Genomic DNA, 23,512 nt, shown 5'->3' on the forward strand with positions numbered 1-23,512 from the left:
CATCAAGGCATTTGTAAACTCATGTAAATGCATTGTTAAAAAGAATCCTCACATGTCAAATACTCGATGCAATGATTTTGATCTCAATAAGCCAGCAATGTCCATCATAAACACAAACAGAGAGGATGTGGACAAGCATCTCACACATATAATGATAGAGCACAAGGTCAAGCTAGTGATTGCCCGATCGTCAAAGAAGCATACACCTTCCAAAGTCAAAGTGGACTATATATGCCATAGAGGAGGAACACCCAAGCGGAGTGGATTGATCAAGCGACTGCGAACATCAAAGAAATGTGGCTGCACATTCAAGGTACAAGTGGAGTTCATAGAGGAACACGATGATGTTCACATTATTGTCAATCCAGTCCATCAAGGGCATGTTCATGGGTCCATAAGTGATATTTATCATTTGCCAATTCACCCACATGTCATAAAATGTTGCTTGGATGACTTATTTGATGTTGGAAGCTCTCGCCATGTTGCACAATTGTCCTTGCCCAAATAAAAGATCCAAATGGAAAGGGCTTCCATACTCGAGTGCACAATCTACAGATTCTTTATGATCATAGGGGAGATCCAAATGTTGTCATATCGAGCTCGCATTCAAGGTACTTCTAAACAACTACCTATGATTAGAATCTTTAGTGAGTGTAATAGAATGTGAAAGTTAATGGCATGTGTGTATGGTTTTTACAGATAGAGTAAGTAATGATGATTGGACAACAATGTATATGGAAGCTTTAGCCTTGCAAAAACTACATAAGGTAAGATCCAAACCAATGAGAGTATTTTTACCATAACTACTATGTCTTGATAAGTTGTTACATGTAGGTGTTGTACATCCAACCATATAATCCCAATGCCATGGATCCAAAAGATAGACCATTCATCCTAATATTGCAAGATGAATGGATGCTCGAGATAGCTATGCGTTTTTCTCAAAATAACTCGTGGGCAATTGATAGTACCTTCAAAACAAATGCATTTGGTCTACCATTGTTTGTGGCTGTGCTTTCCAATCAACTTGGTGTGGGTATTCCTATATGGTTCATGTTGTGCACCTCAGATGTTGGTGGTCGCCATGAGGTTATAACTTTAGAGCTAACACTTAGTAAAGTGTTCTCAAAAATGGGACACATCCGTCCTAGTACTCTTGTTATTGATAAATCACAACAAGAAATTGAAGCCTTACTCACCTCTTCCTCTTGCAGGTTTTCACCAGCATCAATGTCGTTAGAGTCACCACACATCATCTCGTGTGCATTGTCCACTATGGGAAAAATGGTATTGCACACCTATAAGAGATGGGGACACTCAAAGAGAAAGAGATAATCATGCACCAATTGACGATGGCAAGAGATGCCTTGAGATCATTGGTGTCCCCATCTCAAGGCAAGAGATGCCTTGAGATCATTGGTGTCCCCATCTCTTATAGACATGCCAACTGGTGGTAGTGTGCGTCAATTTCAGGAGCATGTGACCCAAACTCGTTTAGGTCATGGTCATCGTGAAAGATCCAAAGAAGATAACCCTAAACCCAATCATGTGAGCATAGCTACGTGGCTTTGGGTGTTGGTTAGTAGCTATGCTCACATGATTGGGTTTAGGGTTATCTTCTTTGGATCTTTCACGATGACCATGACCTAAACGAGTTTGGGTCACATGCTCCTGAAATTGACGCACACTACCACCAGTTGGCATGTCTATAAGAGATGGGGACACCAATGATCTCAAGGCATCTCTTGCCATCGTCAATTGGTGCATGATTATCTCTTTCTCTTTGACACTCTTTGATGGTAGTCCTTCTTGTATAGCTAAAAGGGTTGCCTGGACTTCTTTGAAGGTAGTGAGCACCTCTTCCTCTTGCAAGTTTTCACCAGCATCAATGTCGTTAGAGTCACCACACATCATCTCGTGTGCATTGTCCACTATGGGAAAAATGGTATTCAAGTGGGGAAGCTATTGCATGACTATAAGACGAATGCCATATAAGTGTTTACATTCTGAACCCCAATCTGGACAATCACAGTAGTTGCTTTGTAAGCTCACATAGTACCATATATTTGGAGTAGTCATGCTCCGTATATGAAATTGCAACAACATCTCATCCACAACTTGCAAGCTTGTTGGGTCCTCTTTGTATATTTGCAAGAGCTTCTCCCCTTCTTTTAGCCGATGTGTGTGCCTTTTAGATGATCCACTTTGCCCAAATCGCTTTGAATCGGCTATCACCAATACATATTTATTATGATAGTTTCTAATTAACAAGCAAGAGAAAGTCACAAGACGATACCTATTTCTTGCTTTTGTTTGAAGAATCTCAACAAGGTTCCCCCCATGCGATTGCCAGTCTTAGAGTCTCCCACAAGGGCATGTAATAACTCTACAATTGATCGATTGATATGTGCTTCCAAAAGGGTATACTTTATGTACTGCCACAATCACTCTACTAAATTTGTAGTGTCCACATTGCCGTGGTTGAAAAGCCTTCCAAACTTTGGCCATCGTTTTCTCCACATGCAAGAATCCCCACACCAACCATTTGTGATGTATCGAACTATATTCTGGTAGGATGCATATCTTTGAAGCAATAGTTGGTATCTTCCCACAAAGTCTTCCTCTGTTGCACTATGCATGAGATTTGACATCGCCACGTATACATCTCCGCGCATCTCCATGGGAACCTTCCACAGGAGGAATGTACTATCACAAAAAATTCCCGCTATTCACAAAACATGCTATAAGAAAAATGAATACCTGTGGAAGAAGATTTTCAACCCAAGCCTTCTTGGTGTGGAACCAACAAAGCAACACATGGCAACAAATTTGGGATCGATCACCATTTGCCTCATGCATCCAACAATGCGGATCTTCCTCCACTACATTGAGTAAGGCTTCAAGTTCTTGTTGTGATTTATCAATAACAAGAGCACTAGGACGGATGTGTCCCATTTTTGAGAACACTTTACGAAGTGTTAGCTCTAAAGCTATAATCTCATGGCGACCACCAACATCTGAGGTGCACAACATGAACCATATAGGAATACCCACACCAAGTTGATTGGAAAGCACAGCCACAAACTATGGTAGACCAAATGCATTTGTTTTGACGGTACTATCAATTGCCCACGAGTTATTATTGAGAAAAACGCATAGCTATCTCGAGCATCCATTCATCTTGCAATATTAGGATGAATGGTCTATCTTTTGGATCCATGGCATTGGGATTATATGGTTGGACATACAACACCTACATGTAACAACTTATCAAGACATAGTAGTTATGGTAAAAATACTCTCATTGGTTTGGATCTTACCTTATGTAGTTTTTGCAAGGCTAAAGCTTCCATATACATTGTTGTCCAATCATCATTACTTACTCTATCTGTAAAAACCATACACACATGCCATTAACTTTCACATTCTATTACTCTCACTAAAGATTCTAATCATACGTAGTTGTTTAGAAGTACCTTGAATTGGTTTGGATCTTACCTTATGTAGTTTTTGCAAGGCTAAAGCTTCCATATACATTGTTGTCCAATCATCATTACTTACTCTATCTGTAAAAACCATACACACATGCCATTAACTTTCACATTCTATTACACTCACTAAAGATTCTAATCATACGTAGTTGTTTAGAAGTACCTTGAATGCGAGCTCGATATGACAACATTTGGATCTCCCCTATGATCATAAAGAATCTGTAGATTGTGCGCTCCAGTATGGAAGCCCTTTCCATTTGGATCTTTTATTTGGACAAGGACAATTGTGCAACATGGCGAGAGCTTCCAACATCAAATAAGTCATCCAAGCAACATTTTATGACATGTGGGTGAATTGGAAAATGATAAAGATCACTTATGGACCCAGGAACATGCCCTTGATGGACTGGATTGACAATAATGCGAACATCATCGTGTTCCTCTATGAACTCTACTTGTACCTTGAATGTGCAACCACACTTATTTGATGTTCACAGTCGCTTGATCAATCCACTCCGCTTGGGTGTTCCTCCTCTATGGCATATATAGTCCACTTTGACTTTGGAAGGTGTATGCTTCTTTGACGATCGGGCAATCACTAGCTTGACCTTGTGCTCTATCATTATATGTGTGAGATGCTTGTCCACATCCTCTCTGTTTGTGTTGATGATGGACATTGCTGGCTTATTGAGATCAAAATCATTGCATCGAGTATTTGACATGTGAGGATTCTTTTTAACAATGCATCCACATGAGTTTACAAATGCCTTGATGTAAGCTATTGGTATTCCATGGCGATGAATATCAATAGACCATTTTACCTTGAGAACTTCGAGAGTTGAAGTGACTCCTCGGTGTTGTTCACCACCTTCATTGCAATGAGCATGTCTAACAATGCTTTCCCAATCCTCAATGCAAGCAATCCGTAGCTTGGGTTCCACTTTCAAGCAAAGTCCAAGCAAACCATCTTCATCTTGTAGCAAACAAAGGCTCTCTTGTATTCTTCGCCACTTCTTAAGATCTAGCATTCCCCTAGTGTCATGTTTTTTCAAAATATCCAAGGGTATGGACATTCCTTCATGTAGAACCATTATCATTAAGTTGTAAGTTCCTCTATCAAAAGAGAAAAATGTTGGTGACAAATATTGGAGAGGATCAACCACAACCACATCGAATGGTTCAATGTCTGAAGTATTGCATGACTCATCAGAGCTTGTGCTATCATCAGAGTGATTTTCAAGGTCATCACTTGTGAAAAGCCAATCCATGGTAATCAAGAGTACCGCTTTAATACATAGGGAAAAGTGTGAATAGTAGAGTAGTGGAGGTTATGTAAACAACAATGCTTGAAAACTAAGAGGAGTGGTGTGTGTGTGCAAGGAGAGAAAGCAATGGCATGTGCTTGAAAATAGTACTTCACTTTCACAAGCCCCCTTCCCCGGATTCTGGAAAAAAGTAAACTGGGGTACTTGAGTTTACTAAAATACCCGAGTTTACAAAATGACAAAAGTATCTTGGATTATAGCACTATCATCATAATATGTAGAGGGTACAATCATGAAAACTAGAGGAAATCTTTATAATTCTCCACCATAAAAGCACCTTACATGCCGGGCATCCAAATTTAAACCGTGGTCCCCACCAAAAGTACCCCCGAGTTTACTTTTGTACCCGAGTTTATTTTTTTTGGCACCGACAAAATCAACGGATCTCCTTTGTAGATGTGACTTTTGGGCCATTTCCACCCCTTATAGCTGAGGATAGGAGGGTGGGTGTTTGAGTTGGCAGCAATTCGAGTTGTAAACTGCCAAAAATTGAAGTGGCCGTTAAGGAGTCAAGGTTTCAACTTTCAACGTACATGATCGAATAAGGTTCAAAATAATGTGTATCACATAGAGGCTTGTCTGGTCGAGTACTAGTAGTACTTGGCAGGGGAATCAGAGCATACATTTTATATTCTCTGCTCTTCCAAGCTGCACCTTGGCAAGTTGGCCCTCACCGGCCTTTTCTTCTTGCGCATCCATTGCGACAGTCTTGCACAGCAGGTGCTTCTTTACTCAACTTCTTTTCTGTCATTTTGAGCTCATTTTGGATTCAAGATCGCTAAAATTAGGGTCAGCTGTCTGTAGAGGTGGCGATGGTTGCCTTTGGGTGCGCGTAATGATACATACCCACTTTAGTTTATTCCTGTCACACGTTTTGGCTTGTTCATGAGAAACAAATGCTCCTTGCGGATTGGTAAATTGCTCCCATTTCAATGTTTACACAGGGAAAGCAAGTCTTTGGAAGCCATGGAGAGGTCTTCAGTTGATGGAGATGAGCTTTCCAAAGAAATTTTAGTGAATGAGGTTATTGAAGCCGTTTTAGAAGATGGTTCTTCCTCCCAAAGGACCTCAAGCAGGCAACCTTTCACTAGCCTGAGTCAAGTTGATGCTGACCTCGCGCTCGCTCGTGCACTACAACAGCAGGTAGACTTCTGAATACTTCTCTTCGGCTTAGAATTGATATATTTTCCCATCGATCGCACCCTAGTTCCGGTACCTTTTTGCTTTTTGGTGATGCACTGTTTGGATAGCTGTTATGCAAGTTTTGAAATAGATATGTAGACTAGAATTTATCAATAGCTATATGAGTACATTACGAATCTTTTCTATATACTAACTTGTGCTGAAGATTTTAGAGAACCAATACGGTTCATCCTCGAGCTTGGAGCCTGCAGCCAACAAGCTAGCCTTTACCACAAAGGTTGGCATCCCATACCACTAAGCCCACATGGATATGGGTGTACAGATAGAGCTGTCAAGGGCCTAGATTCCAAGTGTGGTGATCACAGAAGATGTTTGACAAATGAGACCTCTATCTTATTATCGGGCTCATGTAAGAGGTGGCCATGTTCACCCTCGACTAGACATTGTGTTAAGAGTTATGGCATCTCTTTGGATTCGTCTAGTCGGTCTTAGTGTCTCCCAAGGATAGGTGTTAGGGAGCGAGGGCTGTTTTGTGACTGTGCACGGCGAGTGTGAGGCAGTTTTCTCATGTCAGGCCATGTTTAGCTCACGGTTTTGGCTTGTTTTACATGGTCAATAAGCTCCTGCTAGCTGGGAGTATTTTTCCCAGCCTTGCCATTTTTCCCCTCCGAGCCCTACGGGGCATCTGGTGCCCGTGTTTGCTATTTTACCCATTTCTGGTGGACAGCTGGTAGACCAGCACCTCTAGGGCTATATATGAAGGGCAGGGGTAAGGGGGTAGTCAGTGAGTGCACATGCGTGAGGTTGCACGGTGCCCCTTGGGGGCAGCCCTAGGCTGAGGACGGCAGTCTGCTGGTGTTTTTCAGCACCCTTCTCCCAACGTTTTTGCAGCCCAGCGTTTTGCTTCACCTGCAGCAAGGCAGCACCATTGGCATTTGAAGGCAGCATGTGATCACCCTTGCTTTTTCCCTTCTCAGGGAAAATGCATGGAGGCGCCATTATCATGTAGATGTAGAGCACCTCCATTTTTGGCGTAGGCATAGGGGAGGAGGAGATCCATGTTCTCCAGGAGGCAGCCACACCATAGGGCAGCTCTGATCCGGTTTCTTCTGTAACAAAATGATGACGTGGCATGACCACCTGTGACCGGACAGAATTGATGGCAAGCTGACTGTATGAACACCGCAAATCGCGCTGATAGGCTGACTTGGCACAGCGTATGAAAATTTCACTTTTCACGTTGACAGGCTGACGTGACAGAATTGTACGGAAATTCCGCTTTTTGCGCTGCTGGTTTTTATGGCAAATTTTTGACCAACTGCTTTTGAGTTTATAGGCTTTTGGGGCTTTGCTTTTAGCACCCCTTGTAATGTTTATAAGTGATCCAAGGGGGCTCACTTCTTAGAGCATCTGGACGCAGAGTCTGAGAGCGAGCGCCCGCAAGAGTTGTACTTTGCTCAAAGGTTAGTATAAAAAAATACCGAAAGGGGCGCCAGTCGTTGGGGCCAATACCTCTGGGCACGTAACTTTGCTGGGCTGTGTAGACTCTCTCGCTCGCTTTTGATCAAAGTTCAGTGATTTTGAAGTTTCTGTTTGTGTGTTGCTATTGATTTCTCGCTTGGAGTGTCCAAGCCGGTAATAGTGGTATCAGAGCACAAAAAGATTCTTCATCTACGAAGAGTTCGATCCTTTTTGCAACATGCAGGTTTTTGTGAAAGAATCTGTGTCCTGACCCCGGACTTATTAGCCACTCCCACCCTTCATACATCGCGCATCGGGCGCGTTCCCGTCTTCATCGCTCTGTCTTACAGGGCATAAAGCCATAAAGAATCTTAGATTACACATGGGTTCTCTCGGAGAATCTGGCAAAGATAACACCTTTAGGGGGGCAGGCAAAAGAAAAGTTGAAATCCGGCGCGGAAACTGAAGAAAAGAATGAAGATTGGACAGATTCTTGGTGGAAAATTTTACCAGAGCGGAGTACAAACATCAACTGTAGGTTGATACATCTGTGAAAAGATTGATCAAGTACTCCATAGACCTGAGACTTGTGAAACACCAGACTTGTGAAACCCCATCGATAAGATTTACTCGAGATGGCATGGAGCCGTTGCTTCTTCTCTCAGGTCGGGAGGAAAGCCGAAAGGACAGACGAGTGCAGAAAAGCGGAACCTGTACTCGTAGAAAGAGATGGGCAAGAACTTTTGAAAAGAAGATGAACCAAAGGACCACCGGAAGATAAATTTGAGAGTTATAGAGCAATAGCCGAGTGCGGAAAAAAAGGAAAGATGAAAGCAAAACCGGTACCACAATGCGTGGGGACCGCGACCCGAATCAAATGAACGAAAGCACAAAACTTTGCTGCACATGTGGCAAAGTAAAAGATCAAGAAGCCCTTATTTTTCTTTGATGGAGGAGCCAAGGCCAACTTCTTTTCACTTGAATTGGCGGCTCGACTTGGAATTAGTAATTACACCCGACAGGCTGAGGCAACAGGCGGAGGCAGTTCTAGCGGCACTCGGACAGGTTGTTGCCATTATACCGATCGTTGGCAAACTTTGTTTTGCAATGTTAGGGATGTTTAGGCACGAGGACTTTTATATCATGCCTTTGGAAGGGTGTGATGTCCTCCGAGGAGTCCCTTGGTACCACAAGAACAACACCAAGGTTGAGTATCGGGCTAAGAAAGCGACTTTGACAAATGAGAAGGGCAAAGAGATTGTAATGAAATCAAGTTTTCTTTACTTGATTTTCTTGAAGGATTGAATGATGATTGAAGGTCGAATATGTTTGACCTCGAAAAGGAACGACAAGATTTTCAATAATAGAGGCCGATTGTTTCTCTGAAGGCGTACCAAGCGAGTTGCCTCCTTCACGTCGTGAAGATCACATGATTGATTCTTGATAGTACACCACGGAACTGGCCACCTTACAGAGTTAGTGGAGGCCAAAATAAAGAAACAATGAACCATAATAGATTTCCACATTACGAAGATCGATGATATACTCGACAAACTTCAGGGTTATACTTGCCAAATTGATCTGAAGAGTGATTATCATCAGATCTGTATTGCCCCTGGAGACGTCTACAAGACAACTTTCAGGACGACTTTTTAGATTTTTAGAGAGTATCGATCTTTTGTGGGTACTTTCTTTGACAACATTATTGTTTTCCCCAAGAATGAAGCAGATCACAGACACCACCTTTTGCAGGTTTTCCAAGCACTACGAAGCATAAATTCTTATAAATGTGAAAAAGAGCGAGTTTTTCTTGCCTAAGATACATTTCTTGGGACACATCGTGTCAGCAGAAGGGTTAAAGATAGATGCGGCCAAAATTGAGACTATTGGCCTGATTTGAAGAATGTTCATGAGGTTAGAGCTTTTTTGGGCTTGTGTTCATAATTATCGGTGGTTCATTCAAAAATTTGCAGAGATAGTTTCTCCTTTGCATATGCTGACTCAGAAAGGAGTTCCTTTTACTTGGGACCGACAGAGATTGCAGCCTTTGAGACTCTCAAAGAAAAGTTGACTACCGGATTCGTGTTGGCCTTACCAGACTTGCAAAAGACATTTGAAGTTTACTTTGATGCTTATGGTTGCAGTTGGAAGTAGTCTTGAAGCAAGAGGGCCATTGATACATGCTCTTACTTAGTGATGACACTATTTACTCGAAGCTGATTTTACAGTCTTTACGGATCATAAGAGTTTACGCTACTCCTCCTTGTCACAAAAGCAGCTTTCGAAAAAGCAGATGCGATGGGCTAACATCCTGTCACAATTTCACTTCCAGATTGTCCATGTTCAGGGACATAAGAATTTAGTGGCGGATGCATTGCCTCTGAAGCCCTTGGTTTTGGCTATTTCCGCAATTCATCATAGAAGCTTCGAGGATATGGTTGATCAGTACACCACGGAACCTGACTTGGCTTATATTTTTACCAACATACAAAATGGGGAGACAACTTTAGGCTATTCCGTGTGGGATGGCTATTTGATGCGGAAAAAGATGTTGTGTGTTACACAATGTTGTGTGTTACACAACATTTGAGGGAAAAGATTTTGACACAGTGCCATTGTCCACCTCTTAGAGGCCACTGCGGCATAGATACCACCTTGAAAGGTGTGGAGCATTACTTCTATTGTCCGAGGCTTAAGAAAAGATGTGGATGACTTTGTTCACAGTTGTATGCCAAAAGGTCAAGATTTGACAAGCATAAGGCTTTACCCATTTTCACCCGCCCCTAGGAAAGCATTGCGATGGATTCATCTTTGATCTCCCCAAGACTCAAAGTCGGCATGATGGCATTTGGATAGTCATCAATAGATTCAGTAAGCAGGCTCATCGCTCTGCGGTAAAGAAGATAGTTAAGCCCGATCGTTTGGCAAAACCATTTGTCTCATAGATTTTCCGAATACATGGCATGCCCGAGTCCTTTGCTTTGGATAGAGATCCCCGGTTTACTAGGTTGTTTTGGAGGGCAATCAAGGAGAACATTGGCATGTGGTTGCAGTGCTCGTCCTCGTTCCACCCGCGTAGATTGATGGGCATTGTGAGATAGCCAATCAAATGGTTTTGGATTGGTTGAAGTCTTATATTTCAGAACAGAAGACTGAATGGGAAAAGTATTTGCTCTTGGTTAAGTTTGCCTACAACAACACACGCGGAAGGCGCCATTTGAAGTATTCGAAGGTGTTAAAAAGGTTCCTAAATTTCTAAGCACCAAAGACGAGATTTGTTTGAAGCAGATTTTTGAAAAAGTCTAGAAGGCATAGAAGGCCATCTAGCAGTTTAGAGGAGGGGAGCTCGTCCTCTTTTGACAGTGACCAAATCAACAAGAAAACCAAGGAGTTCAAGGACGGGAGTCACACCATCACGTTTGAGATGTTTTTACACTACCAGGATACCCATTGAATTTGTACAACAGTTTGACGTCGCCTTCTTTGGAGGACGGTCCTCGGAACAATCCAAGGTGTGAAAGGCGGCATCTTACTTGAAATAAACTGTATCGACATGGTGGTCTACTCTGTTGTTACGCCAAGGAAGCACCTACGACGTGATCAAAATTCTTTTTTCCACGTCAACTTCGATATTAGATGGATATGCAAGAGATGTCATCACGACTTGGCATCACTTGAAAATGACTAACAAAGCTTCATAGGATGACTACTGCTAGAGGTTTTGGGATACTTGTTTGCCAGTGTCTTCATTTCGGAAGGTTACTTTGAAAGACCAGATTGAGCGGTTCTGCTGTAATTTGCTAAAGAGATTCAAGACTATGCTTTAACCAGAAGTCTGACTCCTTTCAGAGACTTATGGAACATGACTAAGCAACGATTTGGAATGCATGCCGACTCATTGACTTATGCAACGGACAGGATACTATCCACCTCAAAAAGGCAAGAGTCTGCCAGTGAAGAGAATGAATCAAGGGAACCATATGACAGCTCATCACCTGACTTTGAAGAATCAGAGGGTTCGACGAACTAAGGGAACCGGATGCAAGTTCATCAAACCATTTCAGAGAACGAGAAATCAGGTGATAGTGTGTCTTAGGGTTTCAATGGTTGACACTGACGTGCCAATGGACAGGGGAAGCGAAAGACGCTACCCACAGGTCCCAAGGCGCAAGGAAAGATAGGAAAAAGAAACTTAGAACAATATTTTTTGAAGCTGACCAGAACACGAGGGACTTGGACACTGCTTTTGCCAAGGTCCGTGAAGCTTTAGAGAAGTCTCACGAACGACATAAGAAGCCAGCAGATTGACATCGACGAGACTTGAAACTAAAGGAAGACGATTGGGTGTTGTTACGTTTTGAGAAGGCACGCCTAAGGAAATGAAAGGGAAAGGAGCGGTTTTTTCTTAGCATGAGGTATTATGGCCCTTTCCAGATTAAAGAAAAGATAAATGATGTCTCCTTTCGACTCAAGCTGCCGGATACTTGAAAGATTCACAATGCATTCCATGTGAGTCTCTTGAAACCTTTTAAAGGTGAGGTGCCAGTTGATGGGGAGCCTGATGAGCAACCCGAAGTGGAAGAGAGCAAGGAGATACTCGTTCTTGAACATATTTTGGCACACAAGGAAAGAAAGATGAAAGGTAAAGTGATTCGACAGTTCTTGATTAAAGTCAAGAACTATCCCCACATGTGGATGGAGGAGGAGGACCTAGTAGATACTCCTGAGATTTTGGAACTTTACCTTGAAGCATTCGGTTTAGCATCGTCTACTCCTATAGATGATCCCACAGATCAACAAGGTTGAATCTGGTGTAGAGGGATTGCACAAGAGGGGAGTCACTCCGCTCCTTTGTCAACAGATTACCTCGATTGAATAAGGTCACTGATGTCCCCTTTGGGTTTCAGGGATATTGCTGGGTTGACAGTATTTTGCTATTTGACTTTATGAAACGAAATTCCCAAAATTGAATATGATTGATTTGTTTTCTCTCATTTGATGAGTGCAGGAACTGAAAGACGAAATGATTGCAGCATTTTGGTCTCATAATAATCCGGCATCAATGAGGTCCGGGATGGATCTAGATGCAGTTACTAAATGCGTTGGTGGCAGTCATGGTGTGAGATTTGGAATGAATTTTTCTGTAATTGATTTGTTATTTTATCTCCTGTGATGTCATGTGCAGTGATGTGATTGTCGTCTTTGTACTAGTGCTAGAGGTGTCGTGTCTAGTGCGTCGGTACTTAAGAGTCAGTGTCTATTGAATTGGTCTATGGCCTCTGTCTGTTTTGCAGGCGTAATCGAGGGCGATTACAATTCTTTCAAGAGGGGGGTATGTCACAAAACGATGACATGGCATGACCACCTGTGACCGGAAGGAAGTGATGTCAAGCTGACTGTATGGACGCCGCAAATCGCGCTGACAGGTTGACGTGGCATAGCGCACGGAAATTCCGCTTTTTGCGCTGTTGATTTTTACGGTAGATTTTTGACCGACTGCTTTTGAGTTTACAAGCTTTTGGGGCTCTGCTTTTAGCACCCCTTGTAATTTTATAAGTGACCCAAGGGGGACTCACTTCTCAGAGCATCTGGACGCAGAGTCTGAGAGCGAGCACCCGCGGGAGTTGTACTTTGCTCAAAGATTAATATTAAAAAAAATACCGAAACGGGCACCAGTCTTAGGGGCCAATACCTCTAGGCATAGAACTCCGCTGGGTCGTGTCGACTCTCTCGCTCTCTTTCTATTAAAGTTTAGTGATTTTGAAGTTTTTGTTCGTGTGTTGCTATTGATTTCTCGCTTGGAGTGTCCAAGCTGGTTACATCTTCTCCTTTCAAATCAGTCTTCTTGCCAGGAGAGATCCTGCCAAAGCCTTGCTTTCTCAGGAGGCTAGGGCAGCCCATGTGGAGACCGTGTCCGTGGTCTTGTGTACAATTGCAGTTGGCAGTGTCAGTAGCAATTGCAGTTGTGTGTGTACCCCGGGTCTATCCATTGGGGCATCTCAGATCTATGCCGGACCACCCTTGGTCGCTTGTATGAGCAGCTTGTTATGTTATCATGGGGGGGGGGCATGTCAGATGTATGCCGGACCACCCTTGGTCACTATTATGAGCAACTTGTTATCAGCATGGAGAGCCTTTCCTCTCTCTCTCTCTCTCTCTCTCTCTCTCTCTCTCTCTCTCTCTCTCTCTCAGATGTCCCGTCTCTCTCTACCTCGGTGATCTCTCTACCTCACAGGTACCTTGTTCATGTATGTTGCATTGCAAGTGTTCTAGATCGGAGTTGAGGTGTCCACCAGATTGTGAGCGAGTTCTTGTCTTCATTGCATCTTCCGCTGCCACCTTTGATACATAGCTTAGGCGCCCATCTTAATGTCTATGGAAGTAACACTTTCCCCCTTAACAAGTTGTATGCTGTAAACTCGAGACCTCTCTCTCTCTCTCTCTCTCTCTCTCTCTCTCAAATGTCCCGTCTCTATCTACCTCAGTGATCTCTCTACCTCACAGGTGTCTTTTTTCATGTATGTGGCATTGCAGGTGTTCTAGATCGGAGTCGAGGTGTCCTCCAGATTGTGAGCGAGTTCTTGTCTTTAGTGCATTTGACATTGCCACCTTTGATACATAGCTTAGGTGCCCATCTTAATGTCTATGGATGTAACACTTCCCCCCTTAACAAGTTGTATGCTGTAAACTCGGGACTTCTCTCTCTCTCTCTCTCTCTCTCTCTCTCTCTCTCTCTCTCTCTCTCTCAGATGTCCCGTCTCTCTCTACCTCAGTGATCTCTCTACCTCACAGGTGCCTTGTTCATATATGTGGCATTGCAGGTGTTCTAGATCGGAGTCGAGGTGTCCACTAGATTGTGAGCGAGTTCTTGTCTTCATTGCATTTGTCGCTGCCACCTTTGATACATAGCTTAGGCGGCCATCTTAATGTCTATGGATGTAACACTTCCCCCCTTAACAAGTGGTATGCTATAAACTCGGGACTTCTTGCAAAGGGACGACTCGCTCATCCTGTCCAACCACTCCTTTGAGCGAGTGACGTGGGAACACAAAATGAACAGTAATGTGGAGGGGAGAATTGTTTGTAGGAGACAACATGAATCTTCGCAAAGATAATTTCGAGCATTGACCAAAACAGATCGTTTCAAAATCTTTTGGTACCTTCGGTACACCCACATCCCCTCTTGGAGGTCCATCTGGGCATGTGATACTGGCTCGGAACGGCCTGGAATGGCTTGGGCAGCCCATGTGGAGTGCTTTCTTAGGAGGCTAGGGCAGCCCATGTGGAGACCGTGTCCGTGGTCTTGTGTGCAGTTGCAGTTGGTAGTGTCAGTAGCAATTGCAGTTGTGTGTGTACCCCGGGTCTATCCATTGGGGCATCTCAGATCTATGCCGGACCACCCTTGGTCGCTTGTATGAGCAGCTTGTTATGTTATCATGGGGGGGGGGGGGGGCATGTTAGATGTATGCCGGACCACCCTTGGTCACTATTATGAGCAACTTGTTATCAGCATGGAGAGCCTTTCCTTGATCTCTCTCTCTCTCTTTCTCTCTCTCTCTCTCTCTCTCTCTCTCTCAGATGTCCCGTCTCTCTCTACCTCGGTGATCTCTCTACCTCACAGGTACCTTGTTCATGTATGTTGCATTGCAGGTGTTCTAGATTGGAATCGAGGTGTCCACCAGATTGTGAGCGAGTTCTTGTCTTCATTGCATCTTCCGCTGCCACGTTTGATACATAGCTTAGACGCCCATCTTAATGTCTATGGATGTAACACTTCCCCCCTTAACAAGTTGTATGCTGTAAACTCGGGACCTCTCTCTCTCTCTCTCTCTCAGATGTCCTGTCTCTATCTACCTCAGTGATCTCTCTACCTCACAGGTGTCTTTTTTCATGTATGTGGCATTGCAGGTGTTCTAGATCGGAGTCGAGGTGTCCTCCAGATTGTGAGCGAGTTCTTGTCTTCATTGCATTTGACACTGCCACCTTTGATACATAGCTTAGGTGCCCATCTTAATGTCTATGGATGTAACACTTCCCCCCTTAACAAGTTGTATGCTGTAAACTCGGGACTTCTCTCTCTCTCTCTCTCTCTCTCTCTCTCTCTCTCTCTCTCTCTCTCTCTCTCTCTCTCTCTCTCAGATGTCCCCGTCTCTCTCTACCTCACAGGTGCCTTGTTCATATATGTGGCATTGCAGGCGTTCTAGATCGGAGTTGAGGTGTCCACCAGATTGTGAGCGAGTTCTTGTCTTCATTGCATCTGTCGCTGCCACCTTTGATACATAGCTTAGGCGGCCATCTTAATGTCTATGGATGTAACACTTCCCCCCTTAACAAGTGGTATGCTATAAACTCGGGACTTCTTGCAAAGGGACGACTCGCTCATCCTGTCCAACCATTCCTTTGAGCGAGTGACGTGGGAACACAAAATGAACAGTAATGTGGAGGGGAGAATTGTTTGTAGGAGACAACACGAATCTTCGCGAAGATAATTTCGAGCATTGACCAAAACAGATCGTTTCAAAATCTTTTGGTACCTTCGGTACACCCACATCCCCTCTTGGAGGTCCATCCGGGCATGTGATACTGGCTCGGAACGGCCCGGAATGGCTTGGAATGCGCAGATTTTCAAATTTGGGTGTTTTTTCTTGTGAGCCTCCCCCTTATTAAATGCCCCTCCTCCCACCCCTTTACCTTCAAAATGCACACAAGCTCTCAAGTGCCAAAGGCTCAAGCTCTACCCTCTGGAGTCTCGTCTCTCAAGCTCTAGACTCTTTCAAGTCTGATTGTACAAGTCTAAAAGCTCTCTTCCTCCCCCCCCCCCCCCCCCCCTCTCTCTCTCTCTCTCTCTCTCTCTCTCTCTACTTTCAAGCTCTCTCCCTTTCCCTCTCAAGTCTACACGACACACATTTGCCATAGTAAGGTTGAATGGTCTTCAACTCAAGTTTTTTGTGAGTATTAGAGTCAAAGGACTCTGATACTACTTCTATTCAATCACACAGAGCTAAAAATTGCATTATTTAAGTGTTTTTAATATTTATGCCTCTCGTTCTGCACTGTTTTCGTTCCGGATCCCTCGACCATTCCCCTGTTCCAAGGGGATCCTGTCGCCCGTTCCGCGTTCTGGGTTAACTCTGGCGTAGAGAGGGGACAACAGGCTTACCTCGCACCCATAGAGCCAATGCGGGCTCACCACCGAGCTTGTAGCCAACAGGCTAGCCTTCACCACAAGGGTCAGTGTCCCATACCACCAAGCCCACACCCATACGGGTGTGCGGATAGAGCCGCCAAGGGCCTAGGGTCCAAGTGGGTGATGACACAAGGTGTCTCACAAATAAGACCTTTGTCTTATTCATAGGACTCACTTAAGAGGCGACCATGCTCACAATTGGCCGGACATAGCTCAGGCGTCCATCCTGATGATGGGGACGTAACAAATATAGTTAGACAACGTGTTTTTGACATTCGTTTGCCACAAGAGGAAGAGACCATTGACAAATAGTGGGGAGTAGCCCCATGTTAGACCCTTGATTGGGAGAGTGCCAATTTAGGCTTTTGAAACACTAGCTTCATATTCAATGGATTTTGGGTATCCTGTTGAAGCGAATACTTCAAGGGAGAATCTCTTAACTACCTGGACCATAGTTGTAGCCATGCTGGTATGGTTTGCTGAACCATACTCGTATGGAAAATTGTTTTCATACTTGTATGAAAAATGATAATGGCAAGAAAAATTCAAGCTATTGAGGTTGATGTAGACATAAATGATGATTGAAATTCGTAGTAGTTTTGAGACTAAAGCAAGATGTAAAAAGTTCTATTGTTCTATGGTGCTATGATTGCTTATGGTATATAATGTTTGTGTTTGTATGTTTGTATGTTTCCAAATAAAATTAGGGTTACATATGTTTCAAGTTGGGTCGAATCATACTTCCATACTCGTATGCGTTTGCCATATGGAAACGTATGGTATGACCTACACCAACTCATTAGACGAACCATTTGACCATACCACCACCAGTACCACCCTTGAGTTGTCTAGCCTCATTGGTTGACCACATGCACTCTGGCACTGAAGTCATCTAAAAATGAGGCCTTCCTCTCTTTTTGTAGGTGACTGGCCACATTGGTTGGTTCACACTGTGTGCACCGGATGGACACTCAATGCTGACTAGTGTCCCAAACTTCAGTCATGACAAGGGTCATAACCCCAGATTTTGATGCTTAGCAGAGGCTCTGGCACTCAAGTACTCTTTGGAGGTGTTGCTAATTGAAACTGGCCCTTAGGGTGGTGGACGTTAGCTTTCACCCGATTCTTTAACACTTGACTTTAGGACACAAAGCAATGACTTAAAAGGAGCCTGTAACTGAGACTGGAATTACACTTCAAAACAAAAGCACGGCCAGGAAGCTAGAATGCTCCCAAGCAGACAATGACACCTGTAGGCCCCAAAAGTTGGCGCCCCTTTTGGTATTTCTTTATTATCTTTCGGGAATGAGGAATAGACTACAAAAACCAGATTCCTTGAGCCCTTTACGTGTATCCAGCAAGATGGTACCTGTGCAGGCAAAACTTTTGGCAGCATAACGGCCCCAAAGCTTGCCCTGGACAGTTTCCCAAGCTCTGACTCGTCTCCAATAGCATAAACCCCCTGTTTCCTGCGCAAAAACAGTAATTACAGCACGCTGTAATTACTGGTTTTCTCTCTGTTTTCAGTCCTAAACAGCCCCCGAACTGTCGTCTAACAGTGGGGCACTGTTCCCAATGCTCCCGGCATCATGACGGCTGCAAAACAGTCCAAATTCAGCATGTACATAGTGCTGAAAATGCACTTGTGTGGTGAGGTTATCACCCTCACCGGTGCTTGCTTTGGTGTAGAAGTTAGCTACACCCGTTCTTGTTTAGAGAGGCTCTTGCCTCGGCACAGAAGCATAAATCCACACAGCTGTACATTGGTCAAATGAGAAGCCCACTTGAGGGGCATAACATAACTCCTCGTCGGGGGGAGAGAGAGCAGTGCGTAGCGTGCAGGGCATCACTCCTTGCACCGCACTGTACATAAGAGGGTAAGCAAGCATTCCATAGCTCTTGTACCTGTTGCAATCCACTTGGATGCTGAAATTTGCGCCCCCTTTCATCCCAGAGTGGCAGAAATGCTCACAGAGTGACACCTCGCCCAATTTCCGACTTTGGCAAACTTGGCTAAAAATATCTCAATTGGTGCATCAGTTGACTTGGCAGTAGAGCAATAAAATGTTCCCCTTGTCATTCCAGAGCTAATGACGCGAACACATTTTCAGGTCCAGAATAGCAGTTCTCTAAATTTTAGGAGATGCTTCCATGGCACTCACACGGGTCGTGTGACCATCAATCACCACTGGAACCACATAAAAAAATGCAATGTCGGCCAGCTACCAGGTGATTTACACTCGTAGCCCCACCGTGGCTAATCTTAATCCATTTGTCCAACTTTAGTGCTCACTGGCCGTCCGGCCTAGACTCTCACTGTCCGCCTCACACCATGCAACTGGGGCATTGGCATTTCCAGAGGGGTGCTTTAGAACAAGTCAAATAAAATTTCCGACAAAAAGAAATCAACAAGTAAAGTTAGTTTCCACAGACTTGTGACATATTCTTGCCATTGATGAGCAATCTGTTCCTGAGCAACTCTGCGAACACAATGGCTAAGTGATGTCTATGCTCCTCTTCATTCTTCGAGTAGACTATCATGTCCTCAAAGAATGTGCCAACAAAGTTCTGATATGGACGGAAGATCCTATCCATCATCTTATTGAACGTAGCAGGAGCATTTTTAAGACCCAATGGCATCACTAAGAACTCGTAGAGACCAAATGTCGTTCTAAACACAGTCTTATGCACATCCTCAGGCCTAATTCGAATCTGCTGGTACCCACTTTTAAGGTCAATCCTGCTGAAAATCGCCGCACCCTCTAGGCGGTCAAGAATATCATCAATCCTTGGAATAGGAAACCTATTCTTGATGGTATTCTTATTCAACGCACGGTAGTCAATACACATGCGCCACGAGCCATCCTTTTTTTGTACTAAGAGCATTGGAGAGCAATAGGGTGACGAGCTAGGCTGAATCAGCCCTTTCTCTAAGAGCTCCTCCACTTGGCTCATAATCTCTTTCCGCTGCGCCTCACTAACCCTATACGGTGGCCTATTTGGTGGGCTACAACCTGGCACCAAATCAATCGCATGATCCTCGGTCCTCTCCGGCGGTAGTTGAGACGGTAATGAATCAGAAAAACAACCATTAAACTTTTGCAAAAATGCTTACCTGTCTTTATCCAACACAGATAAATTTGATTGACTACTATCTGAAACATCACGTGCAAAAACCAAGTACGCAGAAAGATGATTCTTTATTACAGAAGTGATAGCAAAAGCAGATACTATAGGGACTGACTCTCCTTTTAGCTTTACATCCAAGATGTGAGTTTTGCCCCTGTTGTACAATGATCTTTTTGTTGTAGGCATCCAAGAGTCCATGCACTCGGAACATCCACGGGATCCCCAACAAGGCATCACATCCTTCCAGCGGCATGATGTAGAACTCTTCTGTGTCCACATACGACTAAATATGCAGACGCAACTTTCTAATGATGGGAGTGACGCACTCTGAGTGGCCTGGACATGCCAATCCTTCCTCTACGGTGTACCCCATCTCTTCAGCTCTGATGCCAAGCTTCATAGATAATTCTAGCGTGATAAAGTTCGCTTCGGTACCTGGATCAAAGAAGATGAGTGCCTATCACCCAACATGTCTGGCAGTAAACCTGCCGAGGGCATAGGCTTCTTCCTTTCCTGTCGTCTTTGTCATCTGAGTCAGCTGGCCTTTTCTTTTGTGGACAGTCGGCTGCAAAATGACCAGTCTGCTCGCATATAAAGCACTTGTTTTCAGCCATCAAGACCTTCTTTTCCTCGGGCGTCTTACGCATAAAAGGCTTCCGTTTCTGCTTCTTTGCCTGTGCTCTAGAAGTTTCGGCTGAACTCTTGCCTTTATTGAACTTCGCTGGCCCCTGGGATGCTTCAGGAGCCGCTTTTATAAAGGGCTGCTTTGCTGAATTTTTCTTTTGCTGCCCTCCTTTCTCGTTGCTCGAAAACCCACTGTCTTCTCCTTTCAACAAGGCAAGACCAGTGTTAGCAACTTCCATAAGTTGAGTGAGGGTAGCCACTCTGTTCTTGGTACAGAAATCGCGAAGCCCTTTAGGCAGCCCACAACAGTACTTCTCTATCTGCTCTGTCAATGGCACAAATCTGTAGGAGGTCACTGAGAGTAACGCTTTACAAAACCTCCTATTGTACTCGAGCAAGCTCTTGCATGTGGCCGAAGTAAGCTGGTGCCAATCTGTCATGACGTCCGCTTTAAATTCATTTGACAGCCAAGCAGATGCAAACATTTGCTTGAAGTAATCCAAGTGGCGGGTGCCTGTCCTTGCATTAGCAGTGTCGTCCACCGTGTAAGCGCATTGTCCTTTAAGAAAGTAGCAGCTTTTCTTACTTTAGAGGCCTCTGTAAAATTCCCTCCTGCATAAGCTGTATCAAACTGTTGGAGGAAAGTGAGAGCCTTTGCTTTATCCTCATAGCCACTGAAAGTGCTAAACTTTACAGCTGCACCACCTTCTTTGTAAGCTTTCAACTTTTCCAGTGCCCCCAAATTGTCATAAGGAATAGTTTGCAACATGGGCACTGTAGTAGGCATGATCGGCACATCTTGGCCATTAACATTTTGCGTCAGAGGTGTAGTATCTGGTTGCTGTCCAAAAAAACCAGCCATGCCAAATTGACCTTGTGGACCCCTCTAAACTGGCCCTGGTTGCACTGAAAACCTTGCTACATGCCGATACTACCATACATGGGGTTTGGCATCATGCCTTGTATACCCCCAAACACTGTTCTTGGTATGTATGGCTGACTTCTAGGCACATAACCAGCCGTACTTTGGAACACAGATCCACCCCCGAAATATTCAGGATGTACCGTGGGTGGTGGAAAAATTGGGTGCGGGCTCTGCAAGGTGGCAGGCTGAACTGGCATAACATGTGGAATAGGCGTTCTAGCCACCTGTTCAAGCACGGGAGGAACCTGTTTTGGAGGCCCTGACTCCGCAACATGCGAGTGTTCCCTGTCCTGCTGAGTCGCATGAAGTACTTGGGCTTGAGCCTCAGCAAGCTCTGTATGCGGTGTAGGTTGCCTCTTTTGTTGTTGCATTGGTGGCGTTTGCAAGAACTCCATAAACCTTGGATTCTGCACTAGTTGCAAAAAGACATTCACCGCAGCAACTAATTGAGTCCTGAACGCGTCATCCTCAAGTAGCCCAGTCGTAAAGCCCTGTACTACTGGAGGGAAATTCACATCAACATGAGGTACAGATTGAGGTGGCCTGTCTCGCCAATCTCGAAGACCATAGGAATTTCCAACCAAGGCTCTCTTCTTGAGGAAAAAGTGATCTTGTCCCGGTGACGGAACCATGAAACCGGCCCGTGGGGCAGTGGGCTTCACCTTTCACGTGATTCTTTAACACTTACTTTACGACACAAAGCAATGACTTAAAAGGAGCGTGTAATTGAGACTGGAATTACACTTCAAAACAAAAGCACGGCCAGGAAGCTAGAATGCTCCCAAACAGACAGTGACACCTGTAGGCCCCAAAAGTTGGCGCCCCTTTTGGTATTTCTTTATTATCTTTCGGGAATGAGGAATAGACTACAAAAACCAGAGTCCTTGAGACCTTTATGTGTATCCAGCAAGATGGTACCTGTGCAGGCAAAATTTTGGCAGCATAACGGCCCCAAAGTTGCCGTGGACAATTTCCTAAGCTCTGACTCGTCTCCAGTAGCATAAACCCCCTGTTTCCTGCGCAAAAACAGTAATTACAGCACGCTGTAGTTACTGGTTTTCTCTCTGTTTTCAGCCCTAACAGCCCTCGAACTGTTGTCTAACAGTGGGGCAGTGTTCCCAATGCTCCTGTAATCACTACTGCTGCAAAATAGTCCAAATTCAGCGTGTACACTTCGCTGAAAACGCACTTGCGTGGTGAGGTTATCACCCTCACTGGTGCTTGCTTTGGTGTAGCGGTTAGCTACACCCTTTCCTGCTCACAGAGGCTCTTGCCTCGGCACAGAAGCATAAATCCACAAAGCTCTACATTGGTCAAATGAGAAGCCCACTTGAGGGGCATAACATAACTGCTCGTCGGGGAGAGAGAGAGCGGTGCGTAGCGTACAGGGCATCACTCTTGGCACCGCACTGTACATAAGAGGGTAAGCAAGCATTCCATAGCTCTTGTACCTGTTGCAATCCACCTCGCTGCTGAAATTTGCGCCCCCTTTCACTTGTAGGCTCGCCCTATCTCTCCCAGAGTGGCAGAAATGCTCACAGAGTGACACCTCGCCCAGTTTCCGACTCTGGCCAACTTGGCTAAAAATATCTCAACTGGTGCGTCAGTTGACTTGGCAGCACAGCAATAAAATGTTCCCCTTGTCATTCCAGAGCTAATGACGCGAACACATTTTCAGGTCTAGAATAGCAGTTCCCTAAATTTTAGGAGATGCTTCCATGGCACTCACACGGGTTGTCTGACCATCAATCACCACTGGAACCACATAAAAAAATGCAATGCCGGCCAGCTATGAGGTGATTTACACTCGCAACCCCACCGTGGCTAACCTTAATCCATTTGTCCAACTTTAGTGCTCACTGGCCGTCCGGCCTAGACTCTCATTTTCCGCCTCACACCATGCAACTGGGGCATTGGCATTTCCAGAGGGGTGCTTTAGAACAAGTCAAATAAAATTTCCCCCAAAAGAAATCAACAAGTAAAGTAGTTGCCACAGACTCATGACACTAATAGCAAGGGCATGTGTGGACCAATCCCTTACATTTAGAGCACTTATCTGTGCGATTGTCAGCACATGAGAGGTGGCGCCCAGAGATAAAACATAGTGTAGCTTGTTGTAATGTGCATCGGAAGTGAATGATGATGGTGTATGCTCAGGATGAGTGATCAATGGAGAGAGAGCCCCCCTTAACTTAATGAGAGATTGTGCAATGGACCAATACAAAGA

General features: G+C 44.5%; 1 protein-coding gene across 2 annotated transcripts in view; it reads left to right on the plus strand.

Moving 5' to 3' along the window:
• The first annotated feature begins 5,379 nt into the window (after positions 1 to 5,379).
• The window catches only part of LOC147451097 (E3 ubiquitin ligase BIG BROTHER-related-like), a 62,286-nt gene continuing 44,153 nt past the window's right edge, over positions 5,380 to 23,512 (plus strand). For both annotated transcript variants that reach the window (XM_086520058.1, XM_086520057.1), the window contains exons 1-2: positions 5,380 to 5,536; positions 5,761 to 5,959. In XM_086520058.1, the coding sequence (XP_086376184.1) occupies positions 5,783 to 5,959 (177 nt within the window). In that variant the 5' untranslated portion in view covers positions 5,380 to 5,536; positions 5,761 to 5,782. The remainder of the gene's footprint in view (positions 5,537 to 5,760; positions 5,960 to 23,512) is intronic.

The sequence above is a fragment of the Adiantum capillus-veneris genome, chromosome 9, assembly GCF_014529385.1.
Source record: "Adiantum capillus-veneris isolate H3 chromosome 9, ASM1452938v2, whole genome shotgun sequence".
Classification (NCBI taxonomy): domain Eukaryota; kingdom Viridiplantae; phylum Streptophyta; class Polypodiopsida; order Polypodiales; family Pteridaceae; genus Adiantum; species Adiantum capillus-veneris.